At 41.8% G+C, this 18175-nt stretch overlaps 2 protein-coding genes across 15 annotated transcripts in view; one reads left to right on the forward strand and one right to left on the reverse strand.

Moving 5' to 3' along the window:
• The window catches only part of CMSS1 (cms1 ribosomal small subunit homolog (yeast)), a 226694-nt gene that overhangs the window by 30557 nt on the left and 177962 nt on the right, over positions 1-18175 (reverse strand). The window contains exon 1 of one of the 8 annotated variants that reach the window (XM_040698028.1): positions 13786-13855. The exons of the other annotated variants lie outside the window; for them this stretch is intronic. Within the exon in view, the coding sequence (XP_040553962.1) occupies positions 13786-13840 (55 nt within the window). The 5' untranslated portion in view covers positions 13841-13855. Of the gene's footprint in view, positions 1-13785; positions 13856-18175 lie in introns of those variants that run through there. 8 annotated transcript variants of the gene reach the window in all.
• Positions 1-18175, forward strand: part of FILIP1L (filamin A interacting protein 1 like) — a 197196-nt gene that overhangs the window by 2753 nt on the left and 176268 nt on the right. The gene's annotated exons all lie outside the window — the stretch shown is intronic.

Consider the following 18175-nt stretch of genomic DNA (forward strand, 5'->3'; position numbering starts at 1 on the left):
GGGGACAGTCATGGACTGCTGGCACTGGTGCTGTCACCCTCAGCTGACAGGTGTACATAGAACCTGAGCCAGGCGGGTAAATCCAAACAGCACCAGGGGTGCGAGAAATTCCCTGCAGCAGTCAGATCCCTACTGTGTGTGTAATATTTACATGCCTGCTTTGGCGGCTTTCTTCTGGCGCAACCAAACAGCAAATGGTGCTGGGATTTTCCTCCTTACCCGCTGTCCCTCAGCCAAACCACGCTGACAGAAACAAGCTGGGGATTTGAGGGAAGTCTAAGTGTTTCTCAGCTTGCCTGAAAAAGGTGCCGTTAGCCAGTGGGCAGAGAGGCCCTGTCAGATGCTGCAGCCTACCTGACACACCAGCTCCAGAGTTGAACCTTGAGACTTGAGCCCACCTCTATTTAGCACCATCACTGCATAGTCGGTGCTGCAGCCAGCATCTAGGCAGGGATACCTCAAAGAGGATGGAAGAGACAGCAAGAAGGGTGAAGGTGGCACCTAGAGAGACAGCCCAAGGTATGTGGGTACGCCTGTGTGAGGAGGGGATACTGTATTTGATGGACAAATGAATTGCTACAGCTGCAGAAGGAGTGTACCTCAATATCTGCACACAAATTCTCTTTCAAAACCTCTTGTAATTACTGTCATGACTCCTGAGTTGTCATGGCTCCCGAATTGCTGTGACTGCATCAATCTAAGAAGAGAGAGGCAGAGGAGAATGTCCCAATATGTGCTTTACAGGAAAGAGATACTTATATGCAGAAAACAAACAAACAAAGAAAATCACAAAGCTGGAGTGAAGCAAATGGTTAGTTAAATAATTTCAGTTGTTCTGCTGAAGAGTATTTTCCTGGGGCTGAATAGTAACAGGGAAGAGGGAAAAAAATCGAAGTCCATAGGCCCAAGCTTTCACAAGGCAGCCCCAAGTATAAGAAGGAAAAAAAAAAAAACCCACAATAAAACCCCTCCACCCGAGGGTCCTCGGCTCAATTTCACCCTCTTTGAGAAATAGGGATACCTTGTTTCAGAAAACAGCTCTGAGGTGAGCAATAACCTCCCCAGTCTGCATTTTCCTGCAGACTGATATGGTCTTGAGACTAATGGTCACTAAGACTGGTTTTCACATTTTGCATGAGGAAATACTACTTATCACTTAAATAAACTCATTTCTCTCTACCCAAGACACAAGAAGATTTTATGCTCATGTCTAAACAGAATGGGGCACAGACAGGAATCTACTGAAGACCTCACTAGGCTCTCTAGGCCTGCAGGCCTGCATGGCCTGGTACAACCTGCCAAGCTGCTCCCTGAAAACCTCTGGGCATGGGCACCACTTGCACAGTTTTATGGGCATCAGAAAGCATCCTAGCCTTACTTCTATATTGTCTCCACTAGCTAAGGTCTTTTGTGCATGTCTCTGCATTGAAACAGAAAGTTGGGCTGGTCCCACTCCAGGGGGAGGGTGCAGGAGCAGCCAGACCCGACCTCAGAAAGTGACAATGGGTGCAGTTAAGGACACAGCAGATGCAGTCCACTTTGCTCTGCTTACGCCTGCATCTCTCTCGCAGTCACAGAAATACACACACACACACATAACACAGCTGTGCATAGACAGATGATGAAGCTGTATGGGGTGGAGACCCACTCCCTGTCCGTTAAGAGCAAAACATGATGAGGGGCTAAAATGAAGCATCTCTTTCAAAAAATGTAGTTATTTTATATGGAATCCCAGTTTGGCTAGATGAAATGGAGAGCAACTATGATAACTCTGCTTAGAAATAGTGATGAGATTGAAAACAAGCAAGTGGAAGTAGTTCACCTGCACTATCATAAAAGGGTACAGTCATACGAGAGAGCATGTACATACCCAGGAGTGTTTGTCTCTACTTGAAAATGTGCTTTCAAAAGTATGTAAAAATGGAGGATGTGCAGCTGGTTACCCACATGGATTATTTTCTCATTTTCATGGAGTAGTCCCCAGCTCCTAGCTTACTGACATTATAGAAGTAATGTGAAAACAGAGGGCTCTATTGGGGTGCACATTTGTACAGGTGTAGCATAGGCACATGGCATACCGATCAAAAAGATCTCTGCAGGGAGCTTGTGAGGAGCTGGGAACCTGGGAAAGCAAAGCACAGCTAAAGCTGTGTTTTAATAGAGCAGTTTCTCTAAGAATAGTGTCTGCATGCCTTTCTGCTACTCTGTGACATCTGCCAAGGAAAAGGACTATAGGCAACGCTAGACAGTACCAGTGCACTTCATTTTAACATGAATATAATTAAGTTTAAAACAAGTCCCAGTAAAAATTCCACCTACACAGTGTGGCACAGTCACGCAGGAAGGAACTGTTCAAAATGGTACTACATTAAAATGTCTCACACAAATTTCTTATCTTCCATTACATAATATTAAACCTCAGCATATTTACACTGATCTCTGCTGAGGCTCGAAAGTCAGAGAAAGAAATCCAACAACACTGCATTCTTTTGTCTCGAACATCATAGAGTGAAAATGCACACGCACAGCTGCAGAGCTGTAAGTTATATTTTTACATAAAATGAAACTTGGACTAAACATAGTTCTGTTAAAATAAATCCTTGGAGGTTAACTTCTCCATTTCTTTTCCCCCACTCACGAGCAGCTTTTTAGTGAACCAGTTCTTTCTTCAAGCATTCTCTTTAAACATGACATCAGTGTCTTGAGTGCCTTGAAGAGTACTCACTTAAAACAAGCAGCAAACTTCATCCTGTTACTATGTTTTACTCTGCTGATGTAATGGTTGGAGATGTCATCCAATACAAATTGATGCATACCATCGTACATCCACTCCTACAATATCCACCAAAGGAGTGGGAAGACAACAAAAGGAAATCCTACTTGAGAAGAAAATGAGATTAGCTCACTGGCATACAAGAAAAAGGAAGGGTTGAAATCACATCAAGATTTGCACTCTCTAGCTCACAGTACTGTTTCGCCATGTTTCTCCTTCAGTCCAGACAACAGGCTGTACATTCCCCACTGTAAATCCATGCAACATCCAGCACCAGCCCACATGGGAGCTGAGGCAGCTCGTGCCACGGTGGAGTTTTTTGATACAGACAAGTAGACACCGAAAGACGGAAATAGCGTGACCTCTCTCACCCCTTGTGCAACAGGGAACTTGAGACTCTTGAAGGGGGGAAACAGAGCATTCACTCCCCCTCACATCAACTTTCAACTGACCTTCAGCTGTCTGAGGAGGACAAGGTGTAGGCTAATTATAGGCTTCTTGATTCCTCCCCTCAAGTGGGCAGAGCATCTTATGAATCTCACACATCTTTCAGAGCAGAGGTTGTTCTCCATTTTAAACCATTCTGCTATACCACAAGCATGTAAGGTGGGTGACCCCATTCAGTTTGCCTCCCACCAGTGAAACAAAAGAAAGAAACGCCAGGTTTGATGAAGAAATGCAGAGTATTGAGTGACTACTGGAGAAGCTTCTTCTTTATTGTATTCTCCCTTGACACGGCATTTAAGAAGAGCTCTTCATACTGAAGACATTTTTACTGTAAATAGTGCAAAACTACAGTACACAGTCAGCAGTTTCCTATTTTACAATTATTGAGGACATACTGCATATATTAGTTAATATGCTGTGTTTTCTTTGCAGTTTGTGCACACAACACGTGGTCAGAGAAAGGAGTCCTAGAGGACTTATTTGGATAGAAGTCAGGTGCATGTAAATGCACTGTTAAATTAAGGAGCTGCAGAGTCAGCATTTCCAGATCTGATTGAAACTGCTTAGCATTTAGCAAATAGCTTGCACTTCATCCATCTCAGCTCATCTTACTGCAGAAAACAAGATACAGAAATGTCCAGTGGGGTATTCTGGGACTTCAATAACATTGTAAAGTGCTGTGGAACCCTTGAAGAAAATGCTATAGTAGAATAACATAATTGTTGTTTGATACACTTCAGAGAACAACCCTCATAAAAGTAGAAATTATTACACTTTTTAACATTGTAGAGAATACAAACCACTTGCCTTCAGATCACTAGGATGAAAAACAAACTTGAGGCTTGCTCTGTCTGAGAGACAAGGCTCAAAAGAATCCTTTTTAATTTGAAATTACAGTTCTCTGGTCTCTGTATCGATAGCCACATTGAAAGGCTTCTTTGTCATAGCTGTTTTTCAAAGGCTTCTGGAAAAATGCCCTGACATGAAACACAGGAATGATAAAGGTTATCCGTATCTAATGGGTTTCACTACTGAATCCAGCTCAAAGAAAAACTGATGACAGATTATGTAAAACGGGTCAAAATATACATGGTATGGGAGAGACAGAAGCAGTGCTTTATCTAAGCCTTGAAGGTCTCAGCTCTGGCGACAGACTCTTCAGGCAGATGTCCTCCAGTATCCTACAGGAATTCACATGCTATGAATTCCTCATTCTAGACCTTGCTGGGAAGCATAGCCTCCTCCTGCTTGATTTACTGCAAAATTACTGATAAGGAAACCATGCCGTAGCAGAACACTACCCCCAGTGCAACAGCGCACAACAGAGATGAGATAGGCAGCGCAACCGCAGAGGAGAGATCAGTGTTCTAGTTCAGCCAAAGCTACAGAAAACAGATACCATGAAATAATCCAAGTCTAACAACACAGAAAGCAGAACAGCCTTCAAATCAGATATGTTGTCTTCCATTGCTTGTCTTTGGCAGCAGAAGTTATGCTTGTGTACAATTTGTATTATCAAAGACTGGCATAGCAAGAAAAAAGCCCAAAGCTGTCATGATAATTTAATCCTTTTGTTTATTTTTTCTGACTGATCACTTACCTCAGCAATGGTCACGACTGGAAGGCTGCACCAGGACTGTAATGAAGGTTAAGTTCCAGGGAACAATTTTGACTATTAAGGGAGGTTTCAGCTGACTACACTTTAATCATTGGAGTAGCGCAACACTCTGAATTCCCAGGCACCCCATTTCAATCCGCAGACTAACATGACTTGGCTTAGCGCATACTCTTAACGTTGTTCTAATAAATTCTTTAACAGTACTTCCAAATCTCAGAGGTAATCCAATTTCTTCTTTACTTTTATTATGGAAGCTTTCAACAGGTACTTCAACTAAAAATAACTAAAACGGTGTGCTTCTGAAATGCCAAAAATAGGCTCAGAAAACAAATTCCTCTCCAAGTCTTGTAATAATTCAAAGCACTGTGAATTTTCTAAATATAAAATAAAAAGTGACTTTGTGTTGACAAAACACTTTCAATAGCTATCCATAAAGGCAAGCCACAGTAACATTTGGTTAGAATGTCCAGCATAGGTGAAGAAAAATAATACTAGGCATCGTCTGCTGTTGGAGAAACACAGAAATTGTCAGCGACAATAGAAAAGCAGGATGTTCAGGGTTTATCAAACAGTGCAGTGTCTACATTATCTGCATTATCCAGGCCTAAATGAGCCAAGGCTTAAGGACTGACGAAACAAGTGCTGTCTGAGAAATACATGGCAAATGAAGAATGGGATCTCCAAATAAGCAAGCTGCGTACTAATACATCACAAGACTCAGCAGGAACAATATGATTTATATCTTTGAATTCAAGAAGCACTGAAATTTTCCTCTGCATTCTCCTCTGTGTCCTAAATTCACCAGTGTTTTGCTACCATGTGGAAATGGGAACAGCAAATTGTCCAAAACTGGTCTAGTTTGCTCTGAGACACTGCATTCCCTACCTCTAGCACAGTGAGACCCACAGAGGTGGCTGTGTGCTGCACCAACCCACCGCAGAAGCAGTAGAAACTGAATCGGTTATAAAACGGTTATAAAAAAAAAGTAAAAGATTCAAACTAGGGAAGAACATGAAGGCAGTGATCAAGGTGAGAGGGCTGAATGCAAGAGAAAGGCAGGACACATCTCTGAGGTGACGGAAGAAGGGCAACAAGGACAACCGAGGTGGAACTCCAGCTCTGAGCCTCAGCATTTTCCACGTCCATGACAAAAATGCCTCACTATCAACTGCATCATCTGCTCAGCATCAAGGAGGCCAGGGAACCCTTTCCTTTGACTCTGTGTAGGCACAAAGCAGAAGGGGTGGCTCTTGCTTCATGGTTCTAGAGTTGGAGTAGAAATAGACTTGTTCCTAGCAGTGCCTCACCCTGCTGAGGGGTGCTGCGACCCTAATTGCTGCATCACTTGGGCAAATGCAGCCCACCTCTGACTAAGATCTTTTGAGGTGCTGTAATTATGGCTCTTCCTCGAAAAGGCTGGGGCAACACAGCTTCATGTTGTTTCTTACTCCCCTGTATCCATAGAGCTACTGTAAAAAGCCAAAACAAAATAAGATAAAACGTCAATTTAAATTAGTTTCCAAGGGTGAAAGGCTGCGTAGGAAGAAAAGGGGAGCTCACACGTGTATAAGGAACTAAGGAAACATGATTTCAGATAATGATGATGATTTACATTTGACAATGGATAAACAAACAGAGCTAAGCTCCTGTCTGTCTCAGCAACCACTGCTTCCCCTCAGTTTCTGCTACCCTAACAGTGAGTATTCCATTTTACAGTTTTAATTACCAAAATATTACCAGAATAATTTGCTGTAGTAAATAACCACAGAACTGTAAAGGCAGCAACATGTTCAGTTGCATGTAAAATTACTCCCGATTGGAAAACAACTATTTGTGTTTATCAAGAACTGTTTGTGAAAGGAACACTTAAGGAGTTCAGATCAAAAAGTCTAAAAGGAAAAAGTGAACTATTGCCATAGCACATGACACAAGAACTGACTTTCTGATGCGGGGAGGCAGCTTCTGCACAGATTTGTAATACTGAAACATTTTTTTTCCCGACACCAAGAGACCAATGGAGCACTTAGCTGAGGTTTCAGAGGAGCTCAAGTGATGCATGCAATACCTGCTGCGTACACTAACACTCAGCACTGTTCAGATCAGAAGGAATGGAACAGATGCTATTGATCTCCCCGCCTCAGGTTAAGCACTTGGAGAGGGAAATTCTCCACCAGGGGCACATGAAAACACCAGCACTCCCACTGCGCAGCCTCGAGGGATCTAGAATTTCCCTCCTAATTCTCTATTCTTGACTCTGTCTTTTAACTGCATCCAAGGATGAGTACAGGTAAATAACGCAGAAGGCTTTACCTGAGGCTGAACCCTAGTAGCTGCTTCAGAAGAGCAAGCTTGGGCTGAAGGGAGTCCTAAAGAGCTGGAGCCTACAGAGCATTATCACTCCACAGCTCTAAGCCCCACTGGCTGCTAACCAACCTCCTCAGCAATATCAAGAGCTGCTAATGTCCCAGCACCTTTCTACATGGCAGTAATTAAGAAAGCAAAGATAAGTAAGCAATGTTTTTACTGCAGGAATGTTGTGTTGCTAGAAAACACAACATCTAGAAACTAGATAACCTGTACATCTCCTCTTCCTTAAACTCCTCATGCATGTATTTGGAGTGGAGAACATGCTTTGGAAATGACTGAATCACATCTGAATAAATTCACCAACCAACGCTTGCAGGGGTGGAGGGGAAGTGTAAGCGCAAGAGTCTTCAGACTGCCTCCATGCAGCAGTGCCTCTTGCAGTGACACTGGAAAAAAGCCATCCAGCCATTCCAGTCATTTTTTATGGTCAAGAAGAATACACAAAAATACAGGGCACCAAGAGGAAAAACATCTCAGACAAAGCTTGGAATTTTTTCGACAGGACTGGACAGTTTCTGGCCTATTTTGACACTGCATGAGGCAGGAAGAAATTTTGAAGAGGAGAATTATTTTTTACATCCAGCATTAGAGGAAGATGAAGATCGTGGCTTCATTGCCAGCATGGGCAGGACAGTAATGTGTGAGGTGCAAGAGAGGAAGATCCAGAGTCTCCAACCTGTGCTCAACATAGGAAGACTCCAACAGGTCAAACCTTTTTCTTTTTCATCTCCAAATTCAAGGTGGGAAGCAGAAATAACTGCAGAGGATTCATTCAAATAACAGCTTCTCTTCTGGTTCGTTGGTCAGGACTGCTACTAGCATGTACTTCAGGCAGCTCAAAGTATCCTTGTACTCCGCTATATAAGTAGGAAACAAAGTTCCTTCAGTCGTACTGCTGTGTTGAATTATGGGTCGTTTTTCAAAGAGAGATTTTAAGAGTACAGCGCTAGGATTTGGACTTGATCAGAGTTCCGCAGATCTGTCTGCTGCTTTCAACACACTCAACTGCAAGGTGCAAGCAACTTGCCTTCAGAACCCAACAGGAGTCGATCTGAGACTGTCTCAGATGGTTCATCTCATTCCTACCAGGAGGCTCAAAGCAGGCAGCTGCTCCTCCTCACTACGAGTGCCTTCCATGGCATCCCAGCAGATTAGGCTCCATTCCCCATGAACCTATACATTATTAATCTTATCTGAAGCAGACAGTGCTGACGCCCAGCTTCCTCAGTGTCTGGAAGAATATCAGCTGTCTCAAACTCAGCCCAAGTAAACGGAGAGAATGTGTGCGAGTATCACAAGAAAATATTTCTTAGAACTTTGCAGGATTCAGAATCATCTCCCTCTTTCTTTTCCGATGCACTACCAAAGCAACTGCCCATGATTCACATCCCACTCTGTTGTCACTGCATCTACAGGTGCAAGACACTCCCTTAACAAACCCTTGGTTAACAAATAAATGTCCTATTTCCCATCAGACAAAGACCTGGCCCAACTAGCCCATCCACTTGATTTTCGGGATGCAAGACTGTCTTTATCAGACCAACAGCAGAAGATTATGCAGGTGGTGGAAAATATAGCATTATACCTCCCAAAGCCTAGAAATGGAACTGTAAAAATTACACAACTCCTTAGCTTCTATTCCTTAGTCATCCTTCACTAGATTGATTCCAAGACTCGGTAATTTCCATGGTCAGCTTTTTTTGTTGTTGTTTGGTTGCTTTTTTTGTATGGGCCTTGGAGCATTACAACCAATAAATACCACATGGTTCCCAGTGTTGAGAGTAAAGACTTCAAATTCCACTGAAAGACAACCAAGCTAAGGAAGAACTTTTTACACTGAACTTAAGAAATGGTCCGTAATACGTACTGGATAACACTTGTACTCATTCATGGTCATAAACAACTGGACAGCATATTACCCCCCCAAAACCAGAAAAAAAACCCAACAATCTTTAGTAACTTACAGACCTTTCAAAGCCTCTAACAATCTCAAAGAAGTCTGAAGAACTGTGTAGACATAGGACAGACTGATGCAATACAAATACATGGCTTAGTATGTAGATTAAACGCTTTAAAAATCAAAGAACACTAAGCGCTGTAGCTAATTTTGCACTGTAAACTTGTTTCTTGGCCCCATCTCTAAATTTCAGGATTCAGTCCATCAGTGACACCAAGACACATATGCACACCCCATCCGCCCAAAGAAGGCAGAGATTTCTGTTGTGGCAACATTATAAGCGAGAGGTATTTTAAAATAGAAACCTTTCACTATAAGGTAAAATGATTTCCAGTTTTCAATCCCCTAAACCAGGGACTGAGACTTTGGTAGTAAGCAAGAAAGTGTTCTACAATTTGAAACGTTACAGCCAAGCTGATGAATGATAAGTAAAATCTGAATGGTTAACATGCAGTCATTTTACTGCAGGAATCAACACACCATGTTCACATCTAATGAAAACACATTATTCATTATTATGGAAAAAATACTATTTCTACTCACTATTTCCCACAGGTTTACAGCACTAATAAATCCAGATTTGTGTCATTAACCTCTAGAATTAATGACTGACTACCAGTATGAGTGCTGTAGGTGGTGATTAAAGTAATAGAAATGCCTCATAATACAGATGTTATAGCCTTTGTGTGGGGAGGCACCATGTGGTAAATGAATATTAACTTCAAAGGTACACCTCATTTTACATGGCTGGCCTTCCCCTATGAAAGCTGAATTTGAAGCATGTCAGTGCATTAACATGCTCACAAGATTATTATTATTTTTTTAATTGACAATTATAACGAAGCACTATGTCTGAATAGTATTATCTTCACCCCCTTCCATCATTATAAAAAGATTACATCATTATTTTCTAAAGCTCATTTTTGACAATGCAAGTCAACTGCTCTCTCAGGTACTGTTTAGAAAGCAAGATTAGTAGACTAATCCATTTGTCTCCCCAGATGCGCTTTTTACATTGCCATTTTTACCACATAACTTCGGGCATGGCAAATGAAAACCGACTTGAATCTATGCTTGCTTCAAAGCTGTTTTACAGTCTCTTTGTATTTCATGATGGAAGTAGGCTGATGGTTTCATAGCACGAAGTCCCCAGTTTAATTCTACTATAAAGTACTTGAAAAAAAAAGATTTTCAAGTAGAATGATGAAAAATATTACACTTCCACGCTCAAATTCTACAAGGCCAAACTACTCAACCCCAAGGTAAACCTATTCATTTGTATTTACCTGGCAAGTGCATACAATGTTGCTTGACTAGAGCTGACATTATCCTGTTTATCACTGTAGCAAAGGAAGACTAGATAAACACATATAACATACTCGTTTAGGTAAAGCCTGTAGGCCTCCCCACAATCCCACCTAGGTTTGACCCTCAGAGTCTTCTCCATATGTCCTTAAGACACATCCACTAAGCTTTCATCACAAGGCAATGACTAGAAATTTACTCCACTACCTGGTTTCCAATTGACCACCAGTCTTAACAGTCTGATGTCTTGCATACTAGCGTACACAGGTGGAGCCAAGATCTGCTCATGTATGCAGGACAAAGCAATTCAAGTATGCAGCAAATTGAGAGAGTTTGATTTTAATTACATCGGACACAGCATTTGTCCAAGTAAAAGCTCAGGGGGAATATGCTTAAAAAGAAAAGAAACAAAAAAAAAAGAAACAAAAATTGGAACACTGAAAGAAAATCATGGTCACGACTCTCATGGTAAAAATGCTGATAAAAAGAGTTCAGAATTGCTGCCAAGGCTATTGTCATCCTGAATTTGTATTGGCTGTTCAGACACCGGTCACAAGACTTAAAGAATAAAATAACATTTAGTTTTGTATAGAACTGTTACTACACGTAAAACTAGACAAGTTGTTTGCTTTCTTTGTTGCTTTGTTTTGTTAAAACCAACCAACATTCAAGCACATGTTTGGTAGAATACGTATCTTTCAGGAGTCTTTTAATCAACCAGAGCAATTTGTAAACCCATTTCAAAAATAAATATTTAGAGGTCATGTAAGCAATGAACTCAAAGAATGGCTTAGATCCAGGCATTGTGTAGACTGAATGATGTGATCCTCCAGACATCCTTTTGCCCATGTGGTGCCATCATTTTTTTATTTTTATTTTTAGACATGACCAAAATTAAGCAAAGACAGAGACAAGTGAGGAACTGAGGGCTGTGAAATGAGACAGAGTAATGCAGGAGGGGTCAAATCCCGCTACTCAAACATGAGCTAGAAGAAGGGAAGGAATGACCCACTTGGCCACTGAAGCACTTGAAGAAGAAGCTGAGGGCTCAGTAGCCTCCTCAGCATCATTAAACATCTTTTCATGATCCAAGGACATGCTGGGGGTCAAAGAAATGGGGAAAAAGAGAAACAATACCATGCCTTTGAGAGACAATCTTCCATCTCAGCCTACAGAACAACTCTTTAAGAAATATTATCTCTCCTGCATTTCACCAAGAGTGCAAGGGATTCCTTTTGTCTTTGAAGGCCAGGCAGTAAGCCTTCTTCCCCTACCTTTCCAACAACCACTCCAGATCTCCGCACCAACATACTTCCTTGCGCTACTCTACGAAATTAGCTGCAGCTGCTTCTGTAGCAAATCTCTCCTCAGCTGTGCCCTTCAGAAAAACGAAGTGGAAAAGTCTGCTTCATAGGCTCCATGTCTGCCACAAAAACTGCATGAAACCACGAAGTCAAACACAAAGGCCCCTAGGGATTTTCTGCAGCACTACTGTCACATCTTGATTTTCAAATTTCAGCTGCTCAGCTGAAAGGATGTTTAAAACCAACATTTCTGGGGACAAAGAAAATCTTGTTTCATTCTTCTCTCATTATTGAAGTGCGGCTGAACCCTTCTATTCTCAGAACAGCCAAAAATAAATAAATGCTGTACATGTAGGGAAATTTCAGCCTCAGAAGTGTAATTTTTCACAAGAACTTCGGAGCAGCTGAAGATGTGGGAAAGGACACTATTACTTGCTCTCAGCTAGAGCAGTTGCTAACAGGAACATATGGGTTTCTTTCAAGTCCATTTGCACAAAAGGTTAGCCTGTCTGTAAACAGCAGAATAATTTATCGCCAACCCACACACCTCTCTTTTTAAAAGTGCCAGACACTCGAATACTGCCCACAAAAGCAGACCCCAGCTTGAGGTGAACGTCATCTCAGGCCCTGCTGTAGTCATGAGCTGTTTCAGACTCTGAGCTGTAGCATCCTAGCAAAGGGACGGGGACCACTGTGCTGAAGTTCAGCCCATCTCTGGGAAATGCCACCCTGCACCTTCACATCTGGCTTCTGTGTCCTTTTCTTAGGCCTAGCTGAAACTTTCATTTGGCATTCCAGTTCATCTATACTGGGAATTCAAATGGAAAGCATTAAAACCTTAGTACTTCAGTTTGGGTTTAAGGTTTAGATTGAGAAATCTCATAAAATCCAGGACACTCAAGCTGCAGCTTAATGCTACAAATTGCAGCTCTTCTCCCAGCACCTTCCATAGTTCTCATAAGACAACCAAACAAAAACAACTAAGAAACGTATCAGAAAGGAACTGCTATACAAGCAGAGTGAGTTTCCAGAGGATGCCCATAATCTACCATAAGCAGGTATGCCAGAGCACAGGATGGTGAGGCAATTTCCCTCAAATGTTACATGAAGTTGGTGGCAAAACCAGGAATAGCATATTAGTCTTACTCCCATGGCACAACATCACTAAGTCCATGTGTGGTTTTACTGTTTATTTACTGTATATGTCTCTAAGTCTACTCACTTTTCACACACTGACTACGCAAGATGGGAGGTATGCTTTTCCCACACTTGGGAAGCGTGACATTTAACTGTTTATTATCACTGAACAAATTACCAGAAGGGTGGGAACCATTCTTTTGAACAGCCTGACCTAGGTCAACTACAGTCCATGACTTTATGCTGCAGGTAGGATATTCCTCTTAAACACTGAAATCTCCTTGTGGCCAGCCCCACTGCTCAGAAAACTACTTGTCTTGCTAGGCAGTAAGATATAGTCCTGTTTATTTATTATTTTTTTATTTATTCCTTTCTCTCTTCTAAGAAATCCTTCCCAGCACTAGAAAGGGACATAGCAAAATGATGGATGACAAACACATCTGCTGATACAATGAGTTTTGTTATAAAAGTGGACTTTGTATTTTCTAAGTTAAGAAGAAAAAGGCCTGCGACAAGGTGTGGCAAGAAACGATATTTTTTCCTAAGCTAGTTTTTTCAAATCCTTTGCATTTACATGCTTTCGAAACACAGAAACACATACCTTCTGAAATTATAGGTAGTCTGTTTTCTCAAAGTCTGTATATGAGAGATCTGTTGTGAATGCCTTGATCACCTGTCACCACCCAGCACTGACCGTGGCTGTTCAAGGAAAGTGAGAAAGCAGCAGGCTGACCCCATCATCACCCCTACTCAAGATCTACCTCTTAGTTAGCCCTTTGCAGCCCCAATGAACCAAACTGGCAACGCCCCACAACTTGTGCTGCTTACCACTAACCTTGCTCCTTTTAATTCAAAGCAGTCAGAGAGTAACACTCACCTGGCAAATCTGCAGGCTTTTGTGGGAAGCAGGCAGTGACCTTTTCAGCCAGCATAAGCACTGCAGGAGGACCATGCTTAAGTAAACCTAATCATGAAATAGAAAACTTCCCTACTGGCATAATAATGAAAGGGAAGCCTATTTCCCACCAGACGTTTGCTGTACGAGGGCGTACCCTTAGTACAAAAGGATGTATTACTCTTCCACACTGGAAGGGTAGCGACAAAACCATAGCATGCATGCTTATTTGTCCCTTGAGGAGTTCAGACTGAGCCATCCACACGTCAGGTCTCCCTCCACAGCAGCACTCCTCCATTAACCAGGTTCTTAACAGCACAGACAGCACTTGGGATACAGGCAGCATAAAACAAAGGCACATTGTTGTGCAGCACAGATCTCAGTGGTAAGCAAGAGCTGAGTCTTGCCACACAATCTTTTTAACCTTCAACCTCCAAGAAACTGAACAGATGGTATGGCAGGAGAGTTTCAGGCTCCATCTAAAGCCTTCCACACACCTCACCTGCATCACGTCCGGGTACCCAATACCACTGCCCTTTCTCCACCTCCATATATCTTCTCTTTTTCCCCTAGTGACACTTTGAATGTTGTTTTTCATAAAAAGAAATTACAAACATTGATGTAATTCTTACATTACTCTTTTTTTGGCTTTTTTTTTTGTGTGTTTTTCTTTTTTTTTTCTTTTTAGGATTTTTTTTTTGTTGTTTTTACTCTCTCAACAGTCTCTTGCCAGCAATAGAAGATGTCAACATTGCCAAAAAGCAAACTAGCTGTTATCAGCGTAAGTGATAGCACTAAAAATATCTGTGTACTCCAACCCTCCATGACTCAATCTCTATAAATACTTTAATGGGATTTATTCAATTTATTTTCTAGTTTCCCAGGTGATGACATGACAGACCTTCAACTTGGTCTTGCATAATCAGCATAGGAGAGGTCAGTGAATTGGCAATAACAATCTGTTTGAGAGCCAGCAATAGCAAGAGGGAGTTTAGATACTTGATAATGCACTAACACAAATATATGCTTCCCTCCTCATAGACTTAAGGATAAAAAAAAAAAAAAAAAAAAGAGTTTTAGGAACAGATCCTTCACACCACAATTGCCCAGACTACTTGATCTGGTTACTTAGATTCTGTTTAGGATTTCTAGATGAATAGAAGTAGGTTGCTCTGAAAATAATGCCTTGTTTATTTCCATGGAAACTACACAGCAGCTAAAAAGAGAACAATAACATTGTTTGACAGAGATAATTCTCAGCTATAAAACACTATTTTTTCAATGCAGCCACCACAATTAGCTGTGCATTTTTACCAGTGATGAACAACAGCCTGCATGCCATGCCTGTCAAAATCTGCACCAGTCAAAGTGGTCCACTACTGCTGTCACCACTGCTGAAATATACCACCTATTGCCTCACTGTGCTCACATCCACTGTTTGGTCTCTAGAAATGCTCAGCAAGCATCAGTGGACGTTAGTGGGTGCCATTTTTTCCTCATGGAGGAATTCAGTGACAATTCTTTGCTTCATATGCACTCCCATGTCAGATGTAATTTTGTCAGACTACCCACCTCTCTGCTGCCATCTGTCACACAGCAACAGCATGTAAGGGAATATTGGTAGGAAGGTCCAACTTCTACTGCCATACCATCACCATCTGCCTCTGATGTCATGTGCTAATACAGTAAAACAGAAGGCATTACTTTCGGAGCAGTCCTTGTACATTTCCTCTTGTCCAAGGCTTTGAGCATAACTGACACCAACAAAATGCCTACCGTGTGCCTCCTCTGCAGCATGTGTTGGGCCAGCTGCTCAAGTGAAGCTCTTCTGACAGGACTGGGTCCTGACACTGGCAATGAACTTGGTGCTCCAGGGAGCAAGACAAATCCCTGATATGAGAAGTGGGACAGAAACTCTCATCTGAGACATAAGGATGGGAGAACACATTAGTACTAACAAGAATTTGAAAATGCTGGACTTGGGCATAGAGAAATGCATGGACTACAACTTCTTTTTTCTCTAGTTATACTCCTCTATTCACATATTCCTGTATAGTAATGCGGGAATCCCGAGTGGGCTGCTCAGCAGAACACTTTAGCTTCTGCTTGCCAGGGACAACCAGGTTAGGTCACCAGAATGCAGGAATCGATGCAGAAAAAAAGAAAAAAAGCAGTAAAAGATGTTTAAAACATTCATTTCAATCCAGCCTAGTGTTCCCTGCTCAGTAACGCCTTGCATGGCTGCTCCTGTCAGTGAAGCAATGAGAGGTGATATTACGGGCCCACTCTTCAGAAATGCTCCAACATCCCTTGATATTAAGTGAGCCTGCCCATCAGCCACCTTGCTGTGCTTGCACACAAACCCAAGGCAAGTAACCTGAGGAGACATTAGCAACTCAACACTCACCACAGTTTCGTGTTGTGGTCTGACCAAGCGGCACAGGCACTTAACCACAGCCTTTAACAACAGCGTGCTAGGCACACTACTCCCTCATTGATATTCCGTGTCAGCTCCCATCATGAATCAGCACAGACAGTGACGGATTTTGGCTTAAAAAGCCAACTCTACAGTGCTTGAGCTTTATTGGGGCAGTGATCATTTTTTAGTGAAATTACCTAATGATGTTGCCTGCAACCTGCCAGCCTCCTCTGAACAGGGCCTTGTCAGAGCTAACATGCAGCAAGGCCACCACCATCATGGCTGCCTCAGAGGTTTGGACGCTCCCTTCAGGGAAAAATGCCTCAGGAGTTGATGTCATTTACACATTACCTGACTCTGATGAGCGAACTTGCCAGCGGCCAAGCACAACATAACAGTGCCACTTTAAAAGAAGTGTTCAGGACATGTTTTTCATTACCACAGTCAGCCCAAACACTCCATGGTCTCCATCTTATCCCACTGCGCAACAGACGTTAACAGGCTGAAGGGACAGGAACATGTGGATGATGAAATCATTCCACGAGCAGTGCGGACTACACTAAAAACTTTGTGGGAATGTCAAGTTAGATATTTTCCCTACCCTGAAATCCTTTTTCACGGCACAGTAGACTTTCTGATCCCTTTTTAAATTTAACTATTGTGCTTAAGCTTTCCAGGGCTTTTTTTTTTTTTTCTTCTGAAGTACAGAAGAACAAAAGAAGCCAATAATTTTTCCATTCCTCTCCTAAAGAACAATTTTCCTCATGTCTTCTGATCCTTTCCCCTTATATCTTCCATACTCTAAAAAGCCTGGCAGCATAAACAGCCTAATTAATCAGAACTCTGGTCATATCAATCACAAAGAACTTACAGCATTACATACTGATGTTGTAGGATTATAGCACCAGCTATGTATTACAGCACCTGCCCAGAAGAATTGCTGCATTCTTGCATGGTCAAAACTTAACAGCGTCAAATCTTTCACATCTCCAATGGGTGAGGGGAATGAAAAACAAGCTCGAAGATCTCAGGTCCAGGGTGAGGTGAAGCCCTGAGGCAGTGTGGCATAGCAGTGTGTGCAGCCAAAACGGCACAGAAAAATAAGTCATTTGACTTCTCCACCCAGAAAAGCCAGGCGCTTTGAGAAGTACCCCTTGAATTTACAGCTGGCTTAACAGAGGGAGCCAGCTCTTCTACTCAGCCAACTAGATTAGCAATGGGAGTCTTTTAACCACTTCATTTAAAAGCAAAGCTTTTGGAGGGATGACTGTTCCTGTTGGGCATGCCAATAAAGCTAGTAGATCTGCCAGCACTGAAGGATGTGATTATCTCAACGCAAGGCATCGCTCAGTTTCACTTCTAAAACAAGGTCAGTTATTCCAACTGGTATTCAAAAGTTGTCAATAGCAATAAAAAGTTATTCAAGTGAGGAAAAAAAAAGGGAGCACAAACATGGGGATTAGCTGGAAAATAAGTTTTTTGTTGCTTTTTTTTTACTGTTACTATTTTTAAATGCAAATGAAGCCAGAAAGCATTCTCTTAGCGACAATGTAATTTAAGTAGTCTATTATTCAGTATTATGTTGGATCAACATATTGCAAAACCTTAACCTCCATCTCAGTTCACTCTCCTGTCCTACCTCCAGTATGGTTTAAAATAAACACTGTATTTAATTCCCGAGCTTTTAAAGCAGATAACATAAATGCTATTGCATTCAACTCTAGAGAATTGTACGATATTCATGAACTGTCCAAATAATCTCCTGATGGGATAATATTTAAGACTTCAGTCCCCAAAGCAACATTTCTCAAATGACCTCAATCCTAAAAAGTTACCTAAGTTGCATCAGAGCTGTTCAGACATGTTGTTGCTGGCATCAGCTCAAGTTCTTTTAAAACACAGTCGAGATGTACAATAGAGAACAATGAAGTCAGCACATGTGAAAGATTTTAG

The sequence above is a fragment of the Gallus gallus genome, chromosome 1 (genome assembly GCF_016699485.2).
Source record: "Gallus gallus isolate bGalGal1 chromosome 1, bGalGal1.mat.broiler.GRCg7b, whole genome shotgun sequence".
Taxonomy (NCBI): domain Eukaryota; kingdom Metazoa; phylum Chordata; class Aves; order Galliformes; family Phasianidae; genus Gallus; species Gallus gallus.